At 38.2% G+C, this 25673-nt stretch overlaps 1 protein-coding gene across 1 annotated transcript in view; it reads right to left on the reverse strand.

Moving 5' to 3' along the window:
* LOC109057154 overlaps positions 1–25673 on the reverse strand; it is a 77745-nt gene that overhangs the window by 21656 nt on the left and 30416 nt on the right. Inside the window, exons 2-4 of the mRNA XM_042721396.1 lie at positions 15726–15813; positions 7504–7554; positions 2204–2323 (exon numbers count right to left, since the gene is read on the reverse strand). Coding sequence (XP_042577330.1) covers positions 2204–2323; positions 7504–7554; positions 15726–15813 — 259 coding nt within the window. The remainder of the gene's footprint in view (positions 1–2203; positions 2324–7503; positions 7555–15725; positions 15814–25673) is intronic.

Consider the following 25673-nt stretch of genomic DNA (forward strand, 5'->3'; position numbering starts at 1 on the left):
AAAATCTTAAGGAACATCAAAACATTTAAGACCACTTGATTTAAGTGATGGTAAAATTTGTTCAAATGAATGAGAACAAAAGAAAATATATTTTTTAATTATATTGTGAAAGACTATTACTTTAAAGTTACATTTTCTAGAAAAACAAAATTTTTTATGTTTTGTTATAAATTACTTGTAACAATCTTTTTTTTTTTTTTCTGTAATTTAAAAACGGACAGACTGGGGAATAAAAACCATGAGAAAAGCTGATATAAGCACACTGACAGTGTGCAGTGCCCTGTGAATATTGTGAATGTTCTTGATTTGCGCTACACACAGCCTGAAGCCCTACAATATGCTGCAGCCACGGGACTTTAAAAATCAATCAAGCTATCAGCTCCAGTGAATCTTAATAGACTAATCAACTAACCCAGCATCTATGGATGTAGGGCCATTCCTTCATGTGTATGAGAAAATATATTAACCACACTCACAAATGTGCAATCCTGTGACAGCAAGAATGTTACAAGTACCTGCTTTATTACACATTTCACGGTCTTTCTAAGCAATGTTTCAGGTGTAGGAGAAAAAAGGAATTATTAAGGATAAAACAGTGCAATCAAATCATTACTCCTGAGTTCTCTCTGTCCCCTGGCCGTCCATTTGTATTCTCATATATGTCATCTTTAATAATGACTTTGGGATCAGACTTCATTCTCTCAATCTCCTCCTCTCTCAGTTTCTCCTCCTGTTTAGATCCTCTTTTCCTGTCTATTTTTCCATTTTTTGCTAAACAAGTTACGCGTGTTTCAAGAAATATGACTAATGGACATTCATAGAGAGCCTTGGCTCCACGAGAACAGTCAACACTTTCATCTCCCTAAATATAAATTAAATTAAGGATTAAGATTACATTAAATTTTAATGTCTAAGTTTTAACACATCTCAGCTACTATTTCTAACACTTGAAAGACCTGCAAAGGCTTGTGAATCTGCAGCCACAGGGTTTGTTTGACAGAAGTAAATCAAACTGAACTTTGAGAAAGAAAGAAAGAAAGAAAGAAAGAAAGAAAGAAAGAAAGAAAGAAAGAAAGAAAGAAAACAAATGGAATGAAGGAAGGGTGGAAATATAATGGGAAAGAAGAGAGTAAAGAGAGGACACAAAAGTGGAAAGATGAAAGGAAGGAGGGAAAGAATGAACGAGGAAGACAGAAAAGACAAAAAAATTATGAAAGAAAAGACAAATGAAAGAAAAGACATAAACGAAAGGAAACACAAAATGAATTAAAGAGAAGGCTGGAAGGAATGAATGTTGAAAGGAAGGAAGAAAGAATAAAAAGAGAGAAGGGAATAAAGAGAAGACATAAAGAAAGAAAACAAAAGGAAGGAAGGGAGGAAGAATAAAAAGAAAGAAAGGAATAAATAGAAGACAAAGAAATAAAACAAAAGGAAGAAAATAAGGAAGGAAGGAAGGAAGGAAGGAAGGAAAAAATGTCAAAAGGGAAGGAAGAGAAAAATGGGAAGGAATATTGAAAGGAAGGGAGGAAGGAAGAATGGAAGGAAGGAAAAAATATGAAAAAGAAAAAAAGGAATAACGAGAAAACAAAAGAAGGAATAAAGAATGAATAAAGAGAATGTGGCAATGTATAATTTCATAAAAAAACTACACCTCTGTCCACAGGGAGCATTTAGAACTCATCTCTCGGGGATACTGGAATACTTTTGTCAAAGCAGTGAGTCTCTCTCATTACAGCAACACACATACACACACACTCACACTGGCAGAACAATTAGTGTGCTTGTTAGCAGTGGTAAAACATAACTTGGTAGCATGCACCAGCTCAAAAACTGTGCACACCCCCCACCCCCCCTTTCCAGACACACATAAACATGAATCTGAAAGCTTGTTATTTAGTGTAGCTCTCAGCTGTCGGCTTGGTTATGATCCTCAAACTGCTGCTGTTCCCATCAAGCAGTGCCAGATGTATACATTCATCCAAAACATGACTCCAACACCTTACAGGCATTGAAAATATCCCTAAAGACCTGCCATTGTTTGAAGTCCAACAACATCGGCTTGACAAGAGATGTGAGAATATATAAGTCAAGCGCCTAGGTCTTATATAAAACAGATTTAAAAAAGAAACAGCTTGTGTTGTCATAAACAGGAGCAGACAGAGCATTCCAGACGGTACTGTGATGTGAGATGCTCGGCACTTACTGGTTGTGTTGTAACGGACTCCGAGGAAGGTCTCTGGACAGGGACGGGACACCACTTCTCCAGCACTGCTCCTGGGCCAACATGTCCCAATGCCATCAATCGAAGTGTTACAGAACAAGCCTGAAAAACAGAGGGTCAGAGAGAATGCAGAAGATTACAGAATCCTAGGAAATCTATCATCATGAAATTATGTATTGGGATATAATTTTGTCATAATTTTGCGTGCTATCTGAGTACATTATCAGAGAGGACCATGTATGGTCGCTCAATGCACATACAGTAGGCTACATTGTGTTAGAGCACTACACACGGTTTAATACACTCACCTAAAGGATTATTAGGAACACCTGTTCAATTTCTCATTAATGCAATTATCTAATCAACCAATCACATGGCAGTTGCTTCAATGCACTTAGGGGGTGTGGTCCTGGTCAAGACAATCTCCTGAACTCCAAACTGAATGTCAGAATGGGAAAGAAAGGTGATTTAAGCTATTTTGAGCGTGGCATGGTTGTTGGTGCCAGACGGGCCGGTCTGAGTATTTCATAATCTGCTCAGTTAGTGGGATTTTCACGCACAACCATTTCTAGGGTTTACAAAGAATGAAAACATCCAGTATGCGGCAGTCCTGTGGGCGAAAAATGCCTTGTTGATGTTAGAGGTCAGAGGAGAATGGGCCGACTGATTCAAGCTGATAGAAGAGCAACTTTGACTGAAATAACCACTCATTACAACCGAGGTATGCAGCAAAGCATTTGTGAAGCCACAACACGAACAACCTTGAGGCGGATGGGCAGAAGCAGCAGCAGAAGACCCCACCGGGTACCACTCATCTCCACTACAAATAGGAAAAAGAGGCTACAATTTACACAAGCTCACCAAAATTGGACAGTTGAAGACTGGAAAAATGTTGCCTGGTCTGATGAGTCTCGATTTCTGTTGAGACATTCAGATGGTAGAGTCAGAATTTGGCGTAAACAGAATGAGAACATGGATCCATCAAGCCTTGTTACCACTGTGCAGGCTGGTGGTGGTGGTGTAATGGTTTGGGGGATGTTTTCTTGGCACACTTTAGGCCCATTAGTGCCAATTGGGCATCGTTTAAATGCCACGGCCTACCTGAGCATTGTTTCTGACCATGTCCATCCCTTTATAACCAACATGTACCCATCCTCTGATGGCTACTTCCAGCAGGATAATGCACCATGTCACAAAGCTTGAATTATTTCAAATTGGTTTCTTGAACATGACAATGAGTTCACTGTACTAAAATGGCCCCCACAGTCACCAGATCTCAACCCAATAGAGCATCTTTGGGATGTGGTGGAACGGGAGCTTCGTGCCCTGGATGTGCATCCCACAAATCTCTATCAACTGCAAGATGCTAGCCTATCCTATCAATATGGGCCAACATTTCTAAAGAATGCTTTCAGCACCTTGTTGAATCAATGCAACGTAGAATTAAGGCAGTTCTGAAGGCAAAAGGAGGTCAAACACAGTATTAGTATGGTGTTCCTAATAATCCTTTAGGTGAGTGTATATGGGTATAGGCTAATAAAAATATATAAAGTTATCATTTCCAGATACAGGCAGGCAAGTACACTAAATAAAATCACAGACTACACATCCCAAATAAATTATGACACCCTAACCCAAAAAATTCCGACATAATTCTACACAGTTCACTAAAATCGGCATCCACATAATGCCGCGTTTAGGCTATACAGGGCTCTAGACTCATTCTACCCACTGGTCACTCTTTTGCGACTAACTTTCTCACAGCAGGCACACAACATCATATGACGTTAATATTATATGCATTAATCAATGCATGCTGATGAACTTTTATGATAGTTTACAGTTATATGGTAACGAGTGTTCAACATTCAACCCGTTCTATTTCATCAGTATTATTTGTGACTTAAATTCTGTGAACAGGAATTTCTCTTTTGCTGTGTTATAAGCTAAACTTTGGACGCTTTCACTTCGAATTTGCGATCTTGGTGTCACGTTTTACAAAAAAAGTGTGCTTTATCTAAAAAATTGTCTGTTTTGCTTATATCTATACACCTTTCACATTTTAAGACTAAAACAAAAGATTGATTCATTGTTATTCTTAATTAAAAAGGAATGTGAACAGCACAAAGTGACCTCAGAACCTTCCAACTCCAAAGGAGGAGGCAGCAGACGAGTACCGACATGCGACGGGAGCGCAGACCACCTTGTCAGTTGATGTACGCAACGGTTGCTGTGTTGTCTGTTCGGACCGGCACGTGCATGCCTCGTAAGTGACCTTTGAGATGGTTCAAGGCAAGGCACACTGCTAACAACTCTAGGCAATTGATGTGCCAGTGCAGCTGCGGGCCCGTCCAAACCCCTGAGACTGCATGTCCGTTGTACATGGCCACCCAGCCGGTGGTAGAGGCATCCGTGTAAACCACAGCATGCCTGGAGATCTGCTCAGAGGAAACCAATACCCAAACAAATGCAAAATCTTACCACACAGTCAACGCTTCCACACACACCACGCTTCCACGCCCACAACCCAGACTTGGCCATGAAGCCAGTGCTGGAGCGGTACCATATGTAACAGGCCAATCGGTGTAAGTGACATATGCCACAGGAGCCTCTGAAAAAGTATCAGTGGGACCGCTGTCCTGCCCTTGAACGTATTAAAGCAGGCTAGCACTGACTGCACACGTTCCTTTGGGAGGCGCGCTATCTGTTTGCCCGAATCCAACTCCTACCAAGAAAAGAGATCCTCTGCGTCAGGAAGAATTAGCTATTTTCCCAGTTGACCCGAAGGCAAAACAGGCTGAGGTGCCAGAGCACCAGGTCCCTAGGCTTGCACAACTGATCCCGAGACTGTGCTAGTATAAGCCAGTTGTCTAGATAGTTGAGGATGTGAACGCCCTGCTCTCTGAGGTGAACAAGAGCTGCCTACGCGACATTCGTGAAGACACGGGGAGACAGGGACAGAACGAAGGACAGGACCTTGTACTGAGATGCCCCTCCTTCGAACACTAACCGCAGAAATGGTCTGTGGCACGGAATGATCGACACATGCAAGTATGTGTCCTTCAGGTCGATCACTGCAAACCAATCTCAGGGACGGATGCACCCGAAGATGCGCTTCTGCGTCAACATCTTGAACGGTAGCCGACGAAGGTCCCGGTTCAAAACTCGCAGATCCAAGATTGGCCGTACCCCACCGCCTTTCTTGGATACAATGAAGTAAGGGCTGTAAAACCCTGACCTCATATCGGCTGGAGGGACCAGCTTTATCATATCCTTCACCAGTAGGACTGTGATCTCTGCCTGCAGAATAGGGGCATCGGCCACCTGAACTTGGGGGGACGCCGGGCGAACTGAATCACTTAGCCAATGATGGTCAGCAGAAGCTAGCAAGACGGGCTGGGTAGTGCTGACCAGGCGCTTAGAAACCGTACAAGCGGGACTAACGGAACCACAGCCATACCCGCAGTGGGGCAGCAAGGTGGAACACAGGGACCCAACTCGGGCAGCTTGTGAGCAGGCCGGAGTGTGGTGTGAGTGTGGGGTGCAAAAGATTCTCCACCTGGCCCTCCTCCGGGGGAGGTAGTGGTGCGTTCAGCATCGTCCGAAGAGCAGATCCCTCTATCTCTGGGTCGCCTGTCTCAGGGCCACTTGCTCTTCCGTTTGCCACTGCTTTGCAGGAGGCTGCTGAATATTCGCCGATGCAGCAGAATCACTTTCCCGACCTTCACGACGATGCACTGTGGCCGGTGAACAAGTTGAGGCAGCAGCTGCCCACCGGGGCAGGATGTGTCGGATGGCCTCAGTCTGTTTCTGGGCAGCTGAGAACTGCTGGGCAAAGCTCTCGACCACATCGCCGACAAGAAAGGCCGGGTCTGGGACACAGGTGCATTGAGGAACCGAACACAGCCAGAGATGGCGCTCCTGGACCACGAGTGTGGACATTGCACGACCTAGAGAACTCGCAGTGACCTTCATCACTCGGAGCGCGAGGTCAGTGGCAGTTTGGAGTTCTTTCAGAACTCCTTCGGTCCTTCAGTGCCTTGGCCTGGTGCACCTGAAGTAACGCCATAGCGTGTAAGACGGAAGCAGCTTCCCCGTAAGCCGTATAGGCACTGCCGGTTAGATCAGACGAATGCCTACAGGCCCGGGAAGGAAGCACCGGGTCTCCATGCCAGGAGGAGGTGGACTTAGGACACAATTGCATCGCTCATAAAAATATTGAAGCTAAAGGTTTGCATAAAGCAGTTATGGTAGCCATGTCAGTAGAGCACGAGGGCGCTAGCATAATCTGATTAAACAAAATATTTATTAAACAAACACTGAAGATAATGTGCAGAACTCTGTGACTGGTGTTCCAGTTTTTGATGATAATGCACTGAGCTTTCCGCTACATGCACAGAATCAATACTTACCGTTTTAAATTGAGTCAATCAGCACAAAGTGTTTCCTATTACATATGCAGAAGATCATTTAACACTGGTTATTTCCTATGTGGTATCTGGGCAACGATCAAGTCTCATGTTTCCTAAAGAAATGTTATTTCTTAAGAAACTGTAGAGTAAACATATTCAGAGGCTCTGGCATAAGGCTATTAATGGTGATGACTGCATGGGAGACACGTGGGATTCATGAAGATGGTTTCAATTGAATATCTCTTTATCCATCTTTATCTCTGAAGCTTTTTTCTATGTGTTTGTGTGAGCTGCAGGGCACATTCATATCATCTGAATTGGCCTCTTTTCCAGAATTCAGAGGGTTTTTTTTTTTCACACACTGTTCTTACAAACAGAAAGGATCTGTGGAGCCAAGCAGAGATTAAAAAGTGTTTTTAAGAATTCTTAATCTTCCCTGAAGACTTTGACATATATGTCTTAATCCACTGCATTCTGGGTACATTTTATTGCAAAAAAAAAAAAAAAAAAAAAAAAAATTGGCCATGGGTCCATCTGTTTGTCCAAACAATGGTAGACATGGGTTGTGTTTGCAAAAACCTATTTTAAAGCATGTTATTTTATTTATCTGGTTATTCTATTGGCACAAAAATGATACACTACATCTTATCATTTCTGAATTTACTATTTGTTATGTATTATTAAAAACAGAATATCTAGTGCATGATATCATGGCCAAAATGTATTTCAGCGTTTGAAGTATTTTCACATGCTCAAGCCTACACTAAAGATTTTCTTGGGAATATCACAGTCATGACCACTGGCTGAAACACTGTGTTTCTGTTTGCAGTTTGTCATATTTACAGATAAAGACTTGAGTTGTAAACTGACCTGTAGAATTGGTGGGACTAGACGTCTGATTCCACAAAATCAAAGTGCGAGCTGGGAACAGAAAAGAGAAGAAGAAAACATTTTCAGATTTTGTTTTTTTACTTTTTGTGATTTCTTCAAAGGGTTAGTTCACCCAAAAATGATAATGAAAAATGAAAATGAAAAGAATACAAGAATACTTTTTGTGTACAAAGAAAACATAAATAACTTTATTCAACAATTTCTTCTCTTCCACGTAAGTCTTTGACGCACGTTCATGAAAATACCAAGCTTGTGTGTGGTGCTGCTGATGCAGAAATCAGCGAAGAAATCACATGCGCTGCTGCTTGTTTGTGATCAGTGGAATACACATGCATGCGTGGTACTGTCATGAACATGCATCAAACTTGTTGAATAAGGTCGTTATTTTTGTTTTCTTTATGCACAAAAAGTATTCTCGTAGCTTCATATCATTACGGTTGGAGCACTGATATCACATGGACTATTTAAATGATGTCCTTACTACCTTTATGGGCCTTGAACGTGTCAGTTGTGTTTCTGTCTATGGAGGTTCAGAGACCTCTAGGATTTCATCAAAAATACCTTAATTTGTGTTCTGAAGATGAACAAAAGAATTAAGGGTTTGGAACGACATGAGGGTGAGTAATTAATGACAGAGTTTTCATTTTTGGGGTAACTATCCCTTTAAATTAATTCATAAAAACATTAATTTTAAAAATGAAAATAAATTAAATAAAATGTATTTTTTACAGTAAAAATTGTGAAAAAGCTAAATACATTGCATACACTAAGCATTTTTTATCAACGTTTCCTGTGCAGAAATACATGTATACTGCAGTGCTTCATACAGATAATACAATCTCATACAGAACCTTCTCCATCAATAGGTTTAATGGCTTAAAACACCTTATATTGCTCAATGACTGGTGGATGATGACAATCCTGGCTGAAAGTGTGACACTTACAAATGCTCCCGCATTCACTTGTTCTTTCATCTCAACACAAGCTGCCATCAGATTTAATTTACAGCACATGTTTCCGGGTTTCTTGCTGATAAAAGCACAAAGTCTGCAGATGATATCTATGTAAATAAAAGAAGGAAGACAAAATGTTGCTCTAGCAGACAAGGCTGTTTGTATAATATAATATAATATAATATAATATAATATAATATAATATAATATAATATAATATAATATAATATAATATATATTTTTGTCGTGATTCTTTCTAAAGGTTACATCATTACACCCATAGGTTGTGATAAGTGAGTCAGTCAGTCATTGAATCGATTACAACCAATTTGTTCAAAAACACCAACTCATTCAGAAAAACCATTATACCACATTGACACTGTGTATTTAATACAGTCCTGGCAGCACCAAACAAAAATAAACCTGTATGAACTAGAAAATAATTTGGGTCATTTCAGCAGAGATGTGAACAAAGCCACTGAGCAACAACATAATTCATTGTTGTTGTTTTTTTTTTAATTTTTTTATTTTGTGTATCTGCAGCCAATCTGTTGTTTACAAGGTCTCATAACATTTAAACATTGCACAAACATGATGTGTTGGAAAGCTTAGCTTTGATAATTTTGGATGTTTAAAACAATTTCATACAGACAAAGTGAACAAATAAGAAAAAAAAGAATCTAAATGATTCTGAGAAACTTTTAAACTGTAAAATATTCTGTTTGTCAAGCAAATAGCATTTGAATCTTTACTTTAGGGATTTGTGCACCTTTGCTTATCAAAAAAACAAGCACACAGCTATTAATCTTCTCCTCCAAAAGCAATGGACAGTTTCTCTGGCTCCATGGCACTGGAGCAGAACACACACACACACATACACACACACTGGAGCAGAACACACACACACACATACACACACACACACACACACACATACACACACACTGGAGCAGAACAACCCAAGCTAGCATGTCACTGTGTCTGTTCATCCTCTGGCCTGTAAATAACAGGTGAACGGACAGGGATATCGCTGCTGAATTATTCATAATAGATATGAGCAGCTCTGCTTTCGAAGTCCTTTCAAATCACAGAAACGGATGTGCAAAACAATGCATTCTCAGTAGCGTGCCGTAAACATATTCATTCAAAAATGAGGTCCCACCCTGCGGAATGAAGTTTGTTTTAATTTGGCAGCACAGTGATGGACACTGCTGTTCCTGCAAATGTAATTTATCCTGACATCCATGTTTTTAGATTTTATGGGAACAATATGCCTCTCAGGAAATAAACGCATATGATCTCGACTTGCTTTATACAAGCTACTACACATCTCTCAGGGAAAAAAAAATCCATTCTTGGATAGGATCGACTGCGCTGATAGTTTGGGGTTTACTTTCATAAATTTCTCAAAACATCTGCTGATCTGAGCAGCAGAAAAAAAAACATAAAAATGGACACTCACCAATAACTGACTATAGTATATGGCTAGGTGATACAGCAAAATCAACTCCAAAAAAATGGAGGGTGCTTAATAATTTTAATGAATACAATTTTAATTATTATGAATAATTATTATTGAATTCTATTATTTTATGCTCTAATATAACAATAAATTGTAATAAACAGCAATGTTTACATAAATGTCTACTCAAAATGCAAACTAATCAGGTTATAATCAATTAACTCAAACAGACAAACAAACTCAAACTGATTCTCAGCTGTATTATTAAACAAAGAGAATCATTCAATCAGAATTTGAAAAGGACACTTATTTAATGCATATCCATCTGAACATGGTTTGTACTGAAAATCAAAAACAAGATGTTCAGCACTTAATATGTTGGTTATGTTTGGCGTCAAACTACATGTGATAGCAGTGCAGTGGAGTGACTGAATGATGCAGAGGACACCCACAGCTCACAGTGTGAATAAACAGAAATATTTGTGTGCAGATGTATTTGTGCTCATCTGTTTGTGTGCATATGAGAGAGAGAGAAGAAAGAGAGTGCACAAAAGGCTAAACATATTTGCGATCACACATTCAGCTTTTGTGCTTACTTAAAGCAAGCCTACGTACTGTATTTTACAAGCATAACTTTCTTATGCATAAAGCTTACTGCACTTGCTACAAGACTAAGTTTAAGAAAAATACATAAATGTGATGGGTCACTGAAATGCATTTAAATGAAGACCATAATAATAATAAAAAAATGGTTAGAGTTTTATTACTTATTGTGTGATTAATTATATATTCTGTGAAACTCCACAAAGCCATCATACAGGGAAACAAAGCCATTTGAACAGAAAAATTACATACTTCTTGTACTTCAGTGTTAATTACATTGAGTGGGCTCAGCATTACAGTTAATCACAGCTTTGTCGTGAGCACCCTGATCTTTACACATGTTTGGATCTGTGAATTTTGATTTCAGAATTACGTCAATTATGGCTACACAAACAATCATAAAATGGCACATGACACAAAATCCAATCACTTCAGCTCTTGATTTTTTATAGTTAATTATATCAAATATGACCTCCAGGAGACCGGACATTCAGCGTAATTCTCACAAACAATATTTCAAATCCATTTAAAACATTTACAATCACATAAAAATAAATATAAAATAAAAGAAAATAAAAAAAAATAAAACAATAAAAAAAAAAATAAAAGAAAAGAAAATAAAATAAAATAAAATGAATGTACAGTATGTATGAAAGTTTGTATGTATGTACATCAGCCAATGAACAAAATAATAACGCTTGGAAATGTCAAGTCAAGTGTAAAAAATTGTTCTAATATCATACATTCAGTCAAGCCTCGTCTGATTTCAGAATAATTTTATCATAGAATGAAGTTTCATATTATAGTATGATTGACAGGCTGAGTTGACCTGCAAATGTGTGTACCTGCTCATACAAATCGTAATGAGGGCAACTAGCCTATAGCTATTTAGTGATTCATGTTCTGACAAAGAAAATTTTTTTTTTTTTTTTTTTACAATTGTATATTTATTTACATCATAAATGAATTACTAAATAATAAAAAATAAATAAAAAAATAATTTAATATAATTTCACCTGACAAATTCATTTGAAATAACCCTGCTTCTCTATTTTACAAAACTCTGGATACCAGTAATAAATGACAAAGCTCTTGACCCGTCCTGATACAAACACAAACAGCACCTTGTAAAAAAGCAGGCAGTAATCAAAGGTCAGCTTGTTAAATGACTCTTAAACTTCTCTTCGTCAAGACTCTCAATTAGTATCACTAAGGTTACCACAGACAAACAAATCAGGAAAATCCAGTTAGCCAGAAACACTTAATTAGCCAATTGCACCTCAAAACACAGGCCCTTTTAGCTACTCTTTCTCAAAGCACAGTATTTACTGCCAATTTAAGAACTAGACGGTACAAAACTCTGCATTTACAAACGGTCCAAAACAATCTCAAAGACACAGACGCTATAAAGAATCAAAGCCAAAGAGATAGTTTCTGGTACAGTACACACGCAACATATACACCCTCATCTGTCCCGAAAGACGGCATTATTTGAAAATCAATTTTCTTTGAAAGAAATTTGGTCCAAAAATTACATTTTTTGGACCGTATGACAATCATTTCAGACGCAGATATTCAAAAGATGTTTCTATGTAGTTCGGGATGCCAGATTTTCTCATGAGAGCAGCTAGGAAGGGAAGTAACATTCAACATCATCTGTCTCTTTGCGTCGATACTGAGCGTGACAGATGGGTTGAAGGTATTACTCGGCATTTCATAATCGTCCCCACAGGGAACTGTGATCCCTAGACAGCCACATCCCTGGCCTGTTTTCCTTCCTTGCGATGCAGTACAAGCAAAATTGAATCTAAGACGCAGAACATCTATTAAAAACTTTTCATCATTCAGCTCAGATAGCCAATGTGAGTTTTTTTATCCAGTGATATTACACAACATTGACTCCTTTTGAGTTTGCAATTGTTGTGCTGGCACCAGCAGGCTTTGTTGCTGCAGCTGCGTTGGAGATTAGTGGTTGAATTCCACAAGACTTGTGCAATCATATCATCACTTGGTCGAGCTGGCCAGTGTAAGGTTCTGGTTTTACAGGCGTTCAGGACAGATTAATTATCCGTTATATGGTGAGCATTTAAAAATACAATGTTTGGTTTCGTCTTGGAAAATCTTATCTGAAATCACTCACAATTATTATTATTTTTTTTAATGCTGCATGAAGAAATATGACTGTTAGACCATTCAGATATTTGACAACTGCAAATAACTGCAGGTTTAACCAGTGGGTTATTGACTCACTGAATGGTTGTATATAGTTCAGTGGTGTAAACCTGATCCATTAATCTGTCTACCAGATGGATTAGCACATGTTTGTATTTAAGAAGAAAGCCACGCTAACTTCACCGTATGTGAGAGATTTACTCTTTGAAGTTTTAAGGATGCGTCGCTTGCCAGATTTCACACCAGATTGGTCTCAAATGGCCTGTTATGAATATCTGAACATAGGTTTAACTTTTCAGCAAAATATAGAAAAATCAAGATGTATAATAGCTGAGGTAAAGAGTGTGAAGAAATCTTGAGATAAAATATTTTTAAAATAAAATTTCCAGGTCTTCTAGTAAAAACACCCTAGTAATTTCACACGTGTTGAGATCTCAAAATATTATTGCCACTCTTCTTTTACGTTACAATCTATTAATATACAAAATTTTATAATTTACTAAACTCTTAGTCTTAAATATTCCAAAATTTTTGAATTTTACATGAGCTATTTTCATTTCATACATGATAACATTTGCTTGGCTTTGATTGAACTGAATGCTATTAGCAGGGTGACCATACGGGCCATTTTTACGGGACCGGTCCTTGCCAGGATTTCTATATTGCCTAAAATATCCAGGTTTTGGCTGTTTGCACTGTGAAGATCAATCACTGTATGACATTCACGAGAGCTATATAGAGAGCAGAGCAAACGGCTCCTTATGCTTTTTGAATCGCTCTCGCAGTACTTTGTTGTCATACAATGATTGGTGTACAGCGACGGTTAAAAGAGAGAACAAACAAGTGCGGTATTTGCATCCCTTTGATCATTCCCTGTAGATCTCACCTTCTCACGCGCCACAATCAGCCGATTACAATACTTGCATGTTATTGTTCAAACTACTTAGGATGTTTTATATGGACAATATAAACATTTTGTAACAAAGTTAGCTTTTTTTTTTCTAAAATAAATACAAGGAAAAATAAATTAAACTAACATCAAACATGTTAAACTGTTGGCATCCATGTTTCTAATTTAATCTTTAAATGGTTTATATATGAATTCAGAATAAATGTGAAAATATAAATTGTGATCTCTTAGAAGTTAGAAAACAAAACAATAATAATAAAAAAAAAAAACCTGTTGGCTTCCCCCCGGAGCCACGTGGAGTACTTTTTAGGATGGACTAATGCACTTTTTTTGTGCTTCAAAACCATGACCCCCATTCACGGCCATTATAAAGCTTGAAGATGCTTAAATATAACTTAAATATAAATATAAATCTGATTGTATTAATCTGGAAGAAGAAAGTCATACACATAGGATGGTTTGAGGGTGGGGTAATATTAATTTTTGGGTCAACTATCATTTTTTAAATTGTTTAATATACAATTTCAGAATAAATGTGAAAAAGAATAACTTTATAAATTATGATCTCTTAGAAATTAGTAAACAAAACAACAAAAGGTTTAAACAATTATGGCATGGTTGGTGGTTATTTTTCAGGAATGAAGAAAAATAATAATAATAATTTAAGCAGTTCACAGCCATATTGAATGTGACTGTCAATCAAACATTTCTGAAGAGTGTACGTGGCCATAGTAAATTTCGGCTCACTCCTCTCTGAAGCAAGCATGCTCTTTGCCAAATACCACCAGCTACTTAAGATTTTTAAAATAACATTTTAACCAATTGCTCCATGCAAACTCAGACATTGAGATTTAGACAGAAATTGAATTATCAAATGACCCTTGTTTTGGTTACGGTCAATTACCCTTGATATGGTCTGCAATCAAAAGTTTTTCCAAGACCAAATTATACAGGGCATGTTATCTGCATTAGTGTTTATTTTTTTTGTTTTTTTTTTTTTTATGAAGAGACAGAGTTGATCCTGAAATGAAACATACAACTTACCCTACTGTATAAAAGAGCAACCATAGAGCAATTATATCAGATTAATGTACAAAACACAAGCCTTAAACAAAGTTTACAAATATTACTCATTAAACGTACTATTTGCAGGTGAAAAACTGTGCATAGAAAATCTGTTACTTCTTCCCTTAGAGTTTCACACCAATTCACACTCGCTAAGCCTTTGCAAAGCTCTGAATGCAAACAGATCTGCAGTGTATTCCAGCATTTTTGCATTAGTGCTTGATTTACCCCTCTGCTTCAACTGCAAACCAAAATAAACCCCAGTAAGTCTTGAGCTTTTCAAAGCAGAGCGAAAAACTACAAACTGAATCCAGCCATCACAACCTTTATCTCCTTATATTGCCTTTTCTGAGCAATAACAGTTATGTTTGTCACACATGACGTTTTGTCTACACTGAGAAGTAAATGTCACGTATCCCATGGGACATGGTCAATAAATCCTGCTGCACCCTGTCCCCTTTTGCAATATGGAAAAATGAGCTCAGAGTTCAGAATATAAAAGCATTAAACCAGGGCTACTCCGCTTCAAGGGCCTCACTGCTAATATTAATAGTATTATTTTATATTAAAGAGCTCATTATTTACTCACCCTTATGTTGTGAAACTGTATGAGCTTCTTTTGTGGATTCTGTTCTAAAGAATGTGCATACCGTGAAAGCCTATGGGGTCCAAAATGACATCATACCACACTGACTCTCAATTAACAGACAAAGCCATTTTCAAATATATATATTTTTTTATGTTCCGCAGGTTCACGCATGACATGTGTAAAGACCAAAGTCTCCTGCAAATGTGTTCAGTAAATGTTCTCAAGGTCAACAGAGTCCGTTTTCAGATGTACTGGTGATATGCAGCTTAACCACAAATCCCATCGTCCACCCTGACACTTTATCAATACCTCAAACGGGAGACCATTAACACCAGAGGCAATTAAGTTGACTAGTGTAACTGATCTATGACCACTCTTTCCAAACCAAATCTAAACTCTTATATACCACAAAGCAAAATCGGTTTAAGATCAGTTATGGAGACTTACCTGTAAGATTTGTGGAGAGCAGGAGCAGAGCGTCGCAGGTCAGGTCAGCTGTTGCCCTGGAGATTAGCGTAATCCAGATGGTCAACACCTGCAATGGTAGTGCAAAGAAAGGAAATTTGTGGAGGGAAAACAAAAGAGTGGCTTAAGCATCCATCTGGATATCCAGAAAGAGACAGCATACAACGGAAAAGTAAATCAGGTCAACATCTGTCTCATGCTAATGCAGGTACGCCTGTCACACGGTTGTGCTTCTGAAGTCATACACTAGCTATGTGTGAGAAACAGACTGAAATTAAAGTTGCTTTCGAAGACGTGAAACTTTACCATCCAACTAAACAATTCTTCTCCATTAACAATTTTGATTTATGTCAGCTGTGTTTCCCCAACTCCCTATTTTCCTCCCTTATTACTTAAACCCTGCGTTTCCGAGTTTCTTCCTCCGGTATTGTATGTCTAACCCCCCTGTGTGTGTTGCTGCTTGTTCCTGCCTGTTCCATGTACTTCCCTATTTGGTTAAATAAAGACTGTTGATCGTTCATCTCCTTTGTCTCCGTGCTCCTTCATCTTCTCGTCTCCTCCACAGTTTTTAACAAGTCTACAAAAAATAATTTTTTTGTAGACTTGATAATAAATGTAAGAAATATTAAATTAAATTAAATCAAATTAAAGTTTGCATTTCTTTTTTTTAACATTAAATATAATCAATTACTTAAAATAAAATGAAACAATAAATGAACGAACGAACACGTGAATGAATGAATGAATTAGTCTTATTACATAGAGAGGTACATTTTTTAATAATAATATATTTCTGTCATAATTTCTTCAAGTTAAATTGGACTTTTAGTTTGGTTGTTTGTTGTGAAGACCTTTGTGTTGCAGCGTGTATTTGACCATAGGTGTTAACAAATGAAACAGCTCATGAAGTTAAATTTAAGAATACATCTATTATAACAACATACACTGAAAATACCATGAGCACCACATATGTATAGTGTAGTGTATGTGTATTAGTTCATAATGTAACAGACACTGAAAAATACCATGAGCCTTTGCTTTGTCACCACATATTAGTTTACCCAACCTTATTCAACTCGAATTAGTTCACAACATTTTACAACACGATATGTCGAAAAAGTTTCAGTCAAACTAAAAAATTTAAAAATCTACAAATAATTCAAACTAAAAATAATTAAAAAAAACTGCCCTACCCCCCTGCAACAACAGTATTACAAAAACTTAAATAAAAATCAAACAATTCAAACTAAATTCAAAACATTAAAATCGCAATTAAAAATTGTAATGTGAAATTTTCAGTCCTACTGATTTAGTTTTGACTATTCAGTCTCAGAGCAGTCGGTTTTATTTTTACATAGTCAGACTCAACTGTAGCAGATGTTTACTGTATTAATGTGCTAAATATCTGTAATTCAGTTTCTAATTTCTTATTTAAAAGGATAGTTCTCAGCAACAATGTAGCACTTCATTGCACAGTTATTTTATACTAAATTCTTTCCAACTTTGATTTTAAAAAGATTTAAGCTCCAAGATTTAAAGATTTAATACCCAGAAGACCAGGGCTTTTGTTTCAACATTCATGTTCAGGAAATGAGAGGGAAAAATCACAGATGTGACCCTTGTGTCCTAACATCACACAGACTAAATGACTCCCTCTAACCGAACTAAATGCAATTTATTATTTTCAAGCAGAATCCATTAGATATGTTTTACTAAAACACAGCTTTAAGACTAATAGCTCTTTGAACTGAAAGAGAAACAGTGAGTTTCTGCATGTGCTTGATTTGCTGTTATGTGACCGTCTCTAATTCATAGCCCTGGATACAAATACCCTTACAGCATACTAAACCCACACAAAGAATAGGGACAAATGAAATGATATCACCATCCTAAAACAGAAATGGACAGCAGTATATGACTGAACCCAATACATTGCACTTCCATTCTCAAAGAGCTTGAGGCCTTCAGTCATAAAGTTTGCAAAGGCCCCAGATGGTCACATGACCTCTATAAGCTTGCAGGGCTAGCTGGATGATCCTTCCACACCCCATAATGAAACCATAAAAATTTATACCACCACAGACTTATTATGTCAACGGAAAGCAGCATTGTCACGTCGAGTGAAGTCTTTCAGCTAAGCGCTAAAATTTTTACTAGCTGTACAAAAATGACTGAAAGCTCCCAGTGGCATGAGGTGAGCAGCCCGCTGTCTTCTGGTCCCTGACCTCCGTTGTCACATGAGGACAGGTTTACAGAGTTCAGTGTTGACAGCTCTAAAGACCATCTGTGGCACATACTTGAGCTAGCGGGAGACAAACAGCGGGATTGAGGAGGGAAAAACGGAAGAAATACAGCCCCTGGTGTGTTTTATGAGCTGGCAGACTAACGCTCCTCTCTCTGGTCAGCTGTTGGCTCACTCACCAGTAATCTTCTTGAAGCCTTGAACTGCCTTTTCCTCAGGTCCTTCCAGAAACATCACAAATGCTAATACTATTTTTTTCCCCGGCTTTCCCAATCCATCCGCTGTCTCTTTCACAGACTTCATCCAGGCTGGCTTGTTCCGCAATGGCGCTGAAGGCTGGTTTCGTGTCGAGGGACAGTTGTGCCTTCAGACTTTCCTGTCACTTGGAACAGTTTCACTTCATCACCCTCAGTCACCAACACTGGAGGGCCATTGTATAACCCATGTGCTGGACAGGATTACCCAGTAGGGCTTCAAGCCGTACTGTACGCACATGATAGTTTGACAAACAACTAGACTAGAGAGGTTCGTGCTGACATTACCAGCGGGGAGTAACAAACTAATAGTAGTGATGCTACTAACTTAACTACAATTTTCAGTAGCCTGACAGCAGTTAAGCTCTATGTAATAGTGTAACTTATCCAGTATCAGTTTCTCCCTTATGAAGCATTTTGAAATCTGATTAGTTTAAGTGATTCTGTTCATTAAAGTGATTCATTTAAATGAACTTCAAACAAATGACTCACTGATGTACTGCAAAGATATCTGCCTAGATAATATATATATACAGGTCCTTCTCAAAAAATTAGCATATTGTGAAAAAGTTCATTATTTTCCATAATGTAATGATAAAAATTAAACTTTCATATATTTTAGATTCATTGCACACCAACTGAAATATTCCAGGTCTTTTATTGTTTTAATACTGATGATTTTGGCATACAGCTCATGAAAACCCAAAATTCCTATCTCAAAAAATTAGCATATTTCATCCGACCAATAAAAGAAAAGTGTTTTTAATACAAAAAAAAGTCAACCTTCAAACAATTATGTTAAGTTATGCACTCAATACTTGGTCGGGAATCCTTTTGCAGAAATGACTGCTTCAATGCGGCGTGGCATGGAGGCAATCAGCCTGTGGCACTGCTGAGGTGTTATGGAGGCCCAGGATGCTTCGATAGCGGCCTTAAGCTCATCCAGAGTGTTGGGTCTTGCGTCTCTCAACTTTCTCTTCACAATATCCCACAGATTCTCTATAGGGTTCAGGTCAGGAGAGTTGGCAGGCCAATTGAGCACAGTAATACCATGCTCAGTAAACCATTTACCAGTGGTTTTGGCACTGTGAGCAGGTGCCAGGTCGTGCTGAAAAACGAAATCTTCATCTCCATAAAGCTTTTCAGCAGATGGAAGCATGAAGTGCTCCAAAATCTCCTGATAGCTAGCTGCATTGACCCTGCCCTTGATAAAAACACAGTGGACCAACACCAGCAGCTGACATGGCACCCCAGACCATCACTGACTGTGGGTACTTGACACTGGACTTCAGGCATTTTGGCATTTCCTTCTCCCCAGTCTTCCTCCAGACTCTGGCACCTTGATTTCCGAATGACATGCAAAATTTGCTTTCATCTGAAAAAAGTACTTTGCACCACTGAGCAACAGTCCAGTGCTGCTTCTCTGTAGCCCAGGTCAGGCGCTTCTGCCGCTGTTTCTGGTTCAAAAAGCACAAGCCTGTGCACGGTGGCTCTGGATGTTTCTACTCCAGACTCAGTCCACTGCTTCCGCAGGTCCCCCAATGTCTGGAATCGGTCCTTCTCCACAATCTTCCTCAGGGTCCGGTCACCTCTTCTCGTTGTGCAGCGTTTTTTTGCACACTTTTTCCTTTCCCACAGACTTCCCACTGAGGTGCCTTGATACACCACTCTGGGAACAGCCTATTCGTTCAGAAATTTCTTTCTGTGTCTTACCCTCTCGCTTGAGGGTGTCAATGGTGGCCTTCTGGACAGCAGTCAGGTCGGCAGTCTTACCCATGATTGCGGTTTTGAGTAATGAACCAGGCTGGGAGTTTTTAAAAAGCCTCAGGAATCTTTTGCAGGTGTTTAGAGTTAATTAGTTGATTCAGATGATTAGGTTAATAGCTCGTTTAGAGAACCTTTTCATGATATGCTAATTTTTTGAGATTTGGATTTTGGATGAGCATGAGTGCGATGCCAAAATCATCAGTATTAAAACAATAAAAGACCTGAAAATATTTCAGTTGGTGTGCAATGAATCTAAAACTATATGAAAAGCTTAATTTTATCATTACATTATGGAACCAGTGACTTAAGACTGGTTTTTTGCTCCACCATCAAATTAAAATAAGTTTTTCGACTTATATATATATATAAATATATATATATATAAAAAACAAAAAAATACAAAAAAAAAAAAATACAAAAAATTATAAAAAGTAAAAAACTAATTAAATGCTGTTGTTTATTGCTGTTCTTTTTAATTTGATGGATAAATGAAGTGGAAAATGAATGAATGAATAAATTGATTGATTAATACAAATAACTAAACAGTGTATGAAAGGTATACAATAAAACTAACACTCAAAATAATAAATAAATACATTTTGTGTGTGAAAGACAAAAATAAAACTAACACTGCGATGAATTATTACATAAAGCAATGGTGTGTGTGTTTGTATATATATAACCAGCTCTAGCCAGCATAAACAAGCCTCAACCAGCATATAAATTCATGCAGGTCTAAGCTCATCTTTTCAACAACAGTGTGTTTGGGTCTTGCTCTCAACTCATCTTTTCAACAACAGTGTTTTTTGGTCTTGCTCTCAAAGCAAAGTACTTAACCATCCTTGATCTCCTTCAAAAGTAAGAACAGTACAAAACACACATTACTGTTTATTATCGAAACACCCCAGACTCCACAGGGAAGCTTTTAAGCACCTCTCTGATACTCCTCTTAAGAGACTGGGAGCTAATGAAAAGGCATCAGACCCAGAAATGAACTACTGTTGTCTCAGTATACCTTACCTACATGTTGTAGATGTGACACCTCACATTTCAGACAAAGACCACTCTGTCTAACCTTAGCCTTTACCTCATTCTGCCTCCTTCTGTCTCTCTCAAGGAACTCTTCAGACTGGCCTCGAAAGGAACACCCTGCTGCAAAGCAGAACAGAGAGGTCCCCTATCACGCATTTACAGGGCTGGTCCCTGAAGAACAGTGGACGAGGAGAGACTAACTGCCTGAGAGGAGCAACAGAGCTTTAGCAGAACCCCAGGTCTTTTAACAAATCAAGGATGAATGCAATGGGACACTGGGAAAACAGGCCTCATGGGATAAAAAGCTCTGCAGCTATCTGAAATAAGCTGATAAGTGAGGGAAGATATAACACCATGAGGAAATTAGATGATACTAAACAGCCATTAGTTGAGGAGTCACAGGTCTCATTCTCCTGAAAGGTAATGTGTCAAAAAGGTCTCTTGATTTATGATCTGTGATCACAAGACCACCTGAATAAAAAAAAAAAAAAAAAAATTGCATGTTTTATGTCTGCCTCAAATCTCATGCTTTTCTTTACTACCAAAGCCAGCAAGGCTTAAGTTCCCCTTTCTTGACCAGAAATGTGTTTATTTTTACTCATTATAATGGACATAATTTAGCACTGTCGTTTATGTTGTTCAAGTGGCCATTATGATGAAGATTAAACTGTACTTTATGATTGCTTATTGTTCTAAAAAAAAACATAAAAAACAAATAAATGTTAAAAATAACGGTGATAAAATGAAATAAAAATGATAAAATGAATACAAATAAAATAAGTTTGAAAAAAAGAGTTAAAATAAATGTTATAGTACAATAACTGTTATGTAGTGTAATAAGTGTTATAATAAAATAAAATTATAAAATAAGTACAAGTGAAAAATAATATAAATGTAATAAAATAAAATAAAATAAATTTAAAAAATACCTCACCAAGTAGCTCAGAAGCTTAAGCTTCTTATCACAAGTTTTTGGACAATAAACTTTCCCCAAAAAAGACCTAACGGCTAATTATTCTTATATAAAATCTAGATAACAAAGGTCAACAACAGTTGCAGTCTTTGTGTGACAGAATTTCATTATCAAGCATGAAATATCATCCACAGGTCATATGACAAATTGGCAAATCTTACATGACCCATTTACTTTCTTTTCTTGAATATTTCAAACAAATGACAGCACATTTAAGTCAGAACTTCTTTTTTTTTTAGGTTTAACATAGGAAATCTGAAACCTCTGGAACATCCTAAATATAGAACTCTCTGGGGCATACCTTGAGAATGACTGGTCTAAGCTATTAGACGCTCGGTTAGAACAGGAATGAGATGTGACAGAATTCCCCATATGCTTTGGCACAGTATATAAACTATTTACAATGCAGTGATATATGAATGATGGCATCTTAGTGGATTTATCTAATGGCTCTTAACCATTGCTTTCCATCTTTCCCATTGTGACTTGCAAATAGGATGTAAAGGAAATGCAATTTCAACTCCCACCCCTAGCACTGATCCGTATTCTAGCAGAACTTTATAAGTCTGGCTCTTTAGAAGCCATTGTTGAGCGGCTTAGAGCAGATCAAATTCTATCCAGCGTTGCTTGCATGTTTCTCCGAGGCAGGTCTATTTTGGGCAGAGAATCAAACATCTAATCCTCCTTACAGTCCAAGAGGATAAAAAAGCCACATTTTAACTAGCTATGTCCAAACTATTCTGAACGATATCCGCTTCATTCCTTCTGATTCTGTTTTGCCATCTCTGCCTGCACTTTTTCTCCTCTCTCTATTTCCACCACCCAGTGGCTCTTGATGCTGAACTTTTTCGGATTAAATCCATCAGTCTGAAGGCGCAGTTGGAGAGGAAAGGTCCAGTTTGCTGTTGTGTGCATTATGGCACAGCCATTCTAGGAAACAATGATCAGACTTAGTCACAAGTGTCTTATCGCTATCATACAGAGTTCAAGATGGTGCAGCTATTTGACTCAATCCATTTTTGCAAAATCTAGGTTAGGGTACTAGATATTTTGTTTAAAAAAAGGATGCAAGTTACAATAAAAAGGAAAACGCAGCAGAGGCTTTATTCATGATGTAATGAAAAAAATATTTCAAAGTGAAAATGTTACAGAAGATTTCTATTTCAAAGATCTGAAGGATCACCAATTCAGCATATTAGACTGATTTCTGAAGGATCAGCATATTAGACTGATTTCTGAAGGATCATGTGACACTGAAGACTATGGCAGTACACCAATTCAGCATATTAGACTGATTTCTGAAGGATCATGTGACACTGAAGACTATGGAAGTCAATGGGGACCAAAAAAAAGTGTTTGGTTATCCACGAATGCTGTTTGTGGGCTACAGCTCAGCATTTTACACCATAGTGCCTGCCACACTTTTTGCGAAGCTATAGACTCTGGGACTAAACAGATCTCTGTGCAGCTGGTTCCTGGACTTCCTGACAAGCAGAAGTCAGGTGGACAGAATGGGCAACAATTCTTCATCCCCGCTGATCCTCAACACCGGTGCTCTTCAGGGCTGTGTCCTCAGCCCACTCCTATACTCCCTGTACACACATGACTGTGCAGCCACACACAGCTGCAACGTCATCGTCAAATTCGCTGACGACACAACGGTGATAGGCCTAATCACCAACAACGATGAGAACCAGGACCTGACTAAATGGTGTCAGGAGAACCATCTCTCACTCAACATCGACAAGAACAAGGAGCTGGATTTCAGGTGACAGAGCAGAGAACACAAAAGGAAATCTACACCAGGAGGCCATCACCATCGACAAGTCACCTGTTGAGCAGGTAAACAGCTTTAAGTTCCTCGCCATTAACATCAGTGAGGATCTCACCTGGTCTACACACACTGATGCAGTGCTGAAGAAGGCACATCAACGCCTCGTCTCCCTGAGATGGCTGAAGAAGTTTGGAATGAGGCCCAGCATCCTCAGAACATTCTACACCTGCACTGTGTAGAGCATCCTGATGGGCTTGCATCATTGCCTGGTTTGGAAACAGCACTGCTGGCAACTGCAAAGCTCTGCAGAGAGTCATGTGAACTACCCATCACACTGTGGGAGTTGAGCTTCCCTCCCTCCAGGACATCTACACCAGGCAGTGTCTAAGGAAAGCCCGGAGGATCATCAGTGACTCCAGCCACCCATCCCACAGATTGCTCTCTTCAGAAAGTCCAGAAAAGATGCTCCGCAGCATCCGATCCCCACTAGCCGACTCTTTAACTTCAACAGTTCAACACTGGACTATACATACACACTAAAACTAATACACCCTACAGCACCCTACAGCATACTCCCACAGTATGGTATGCAACACAGCGTACTTTAACTTCAACAGTTCAACACTGGACTATACATACACACTGCATTTAATACGATAATCTACCTGCTACCACTGGATACCATCCAATGCACATCCATGACATTTTGTGCACCCAGCTCATGTATAATCTGTTGCACCTTAGCATATTTTTATGTGTATATATGTCTACATAATGTAGAATGTGTACATACTGTGTATAGTGTATAATGTGTAGTGTTAACTTTAAGTATGTACATACTGCGTATAATGTGTAGTGCTAACTGTAAGTATGTCTAATAGTACACTGTTTGTACTGACTATATGCATGTGCATATTGCACATTGTCATCTGTTGAAGTCTGTGTGGTTATATGTAAATTGTTTCTGCAATTTCTGGAGCATGCTCCCAAGAATTTCACTCACCAAGGCACATGTGCTGTGGTGATGTGACAATAAAAGTGACTTGACTTGAGCAGAAGACAGAAACACATACAGGTTTGGAACAATTTTATGGTGAGTAAATCATGGCAGAAGTTTCTTTTTTTTTTTGGGTGTACTATCCCTTTAAAAAAAAAAAAAAAAAAAAAAAATCATTACATGGCTACATAAAAAATAAATCTTACTGACCCCAAATGTTTGGTAGTTTATATTTTCTTCACAGCTGTTGCAAACAACAGGATTGGAAAGGTGATATAAACAGTCAAACGTTCCAGTGCAGTTGCATCAGAACTCTTGGAACACTTCTTGTCCAATCAAATCAGTGGACTGAAACTAACCATTGTATAAAATCTTAATGACAATCCCTGGCACTAGAATAGTTACTGCTAATGAGAACACTATGATTTTATGAAGACCAGAATAACACACTATTACATGCATGCAATGCTTTGCATTTTTTCGAGGTTCCCACATTCGTTAAGGCTGCTCTGTGCCTGTTTAAAATTCCGTGTAAAGACGCAATGTCGCATAAAAGACTAAATTATGCCTTCCCACCGCAACCCCTAGTAAATAAGTGTCATTGGTTATCATTGCTGTTTAAAGGCTTTATGCCACCTCTGATCAGATTTAAACAGTCTGTGTAAAGACTCCTACTGTATATTGCACCTCACAAGCACTTCTGTGCCACCTCTGAAGTGTAATTGGGTATGAAACTAGCAATCTGAAATGGAAGATACTAGATATCCATACTAGATATCCATATCTATTTACTAAGCATATAAATTATTAAATTTGGCTTTAAAAGAGGTTACAGTTGAGTTTAACGCTGTGGTTTGGGTTAGGAGCAACAGATGGAGCCATAAAATCTTT

This window comes from Cyprinus carpio, chromosome B3 (assembly GCF_018340385.1).
Source record: "Cyprinus carpio isolate SPL01 chromosome B3, ASM1834038v1, whole genome shotgun sequence".
Classification (NCBI taxonomy): domain Eukaryota; kingdom Metazoa; phylum Chordata; class Actinopteri; order Cypriniformes; family Cyprinidae; genus Cyprinus; species Cyprinus carpio.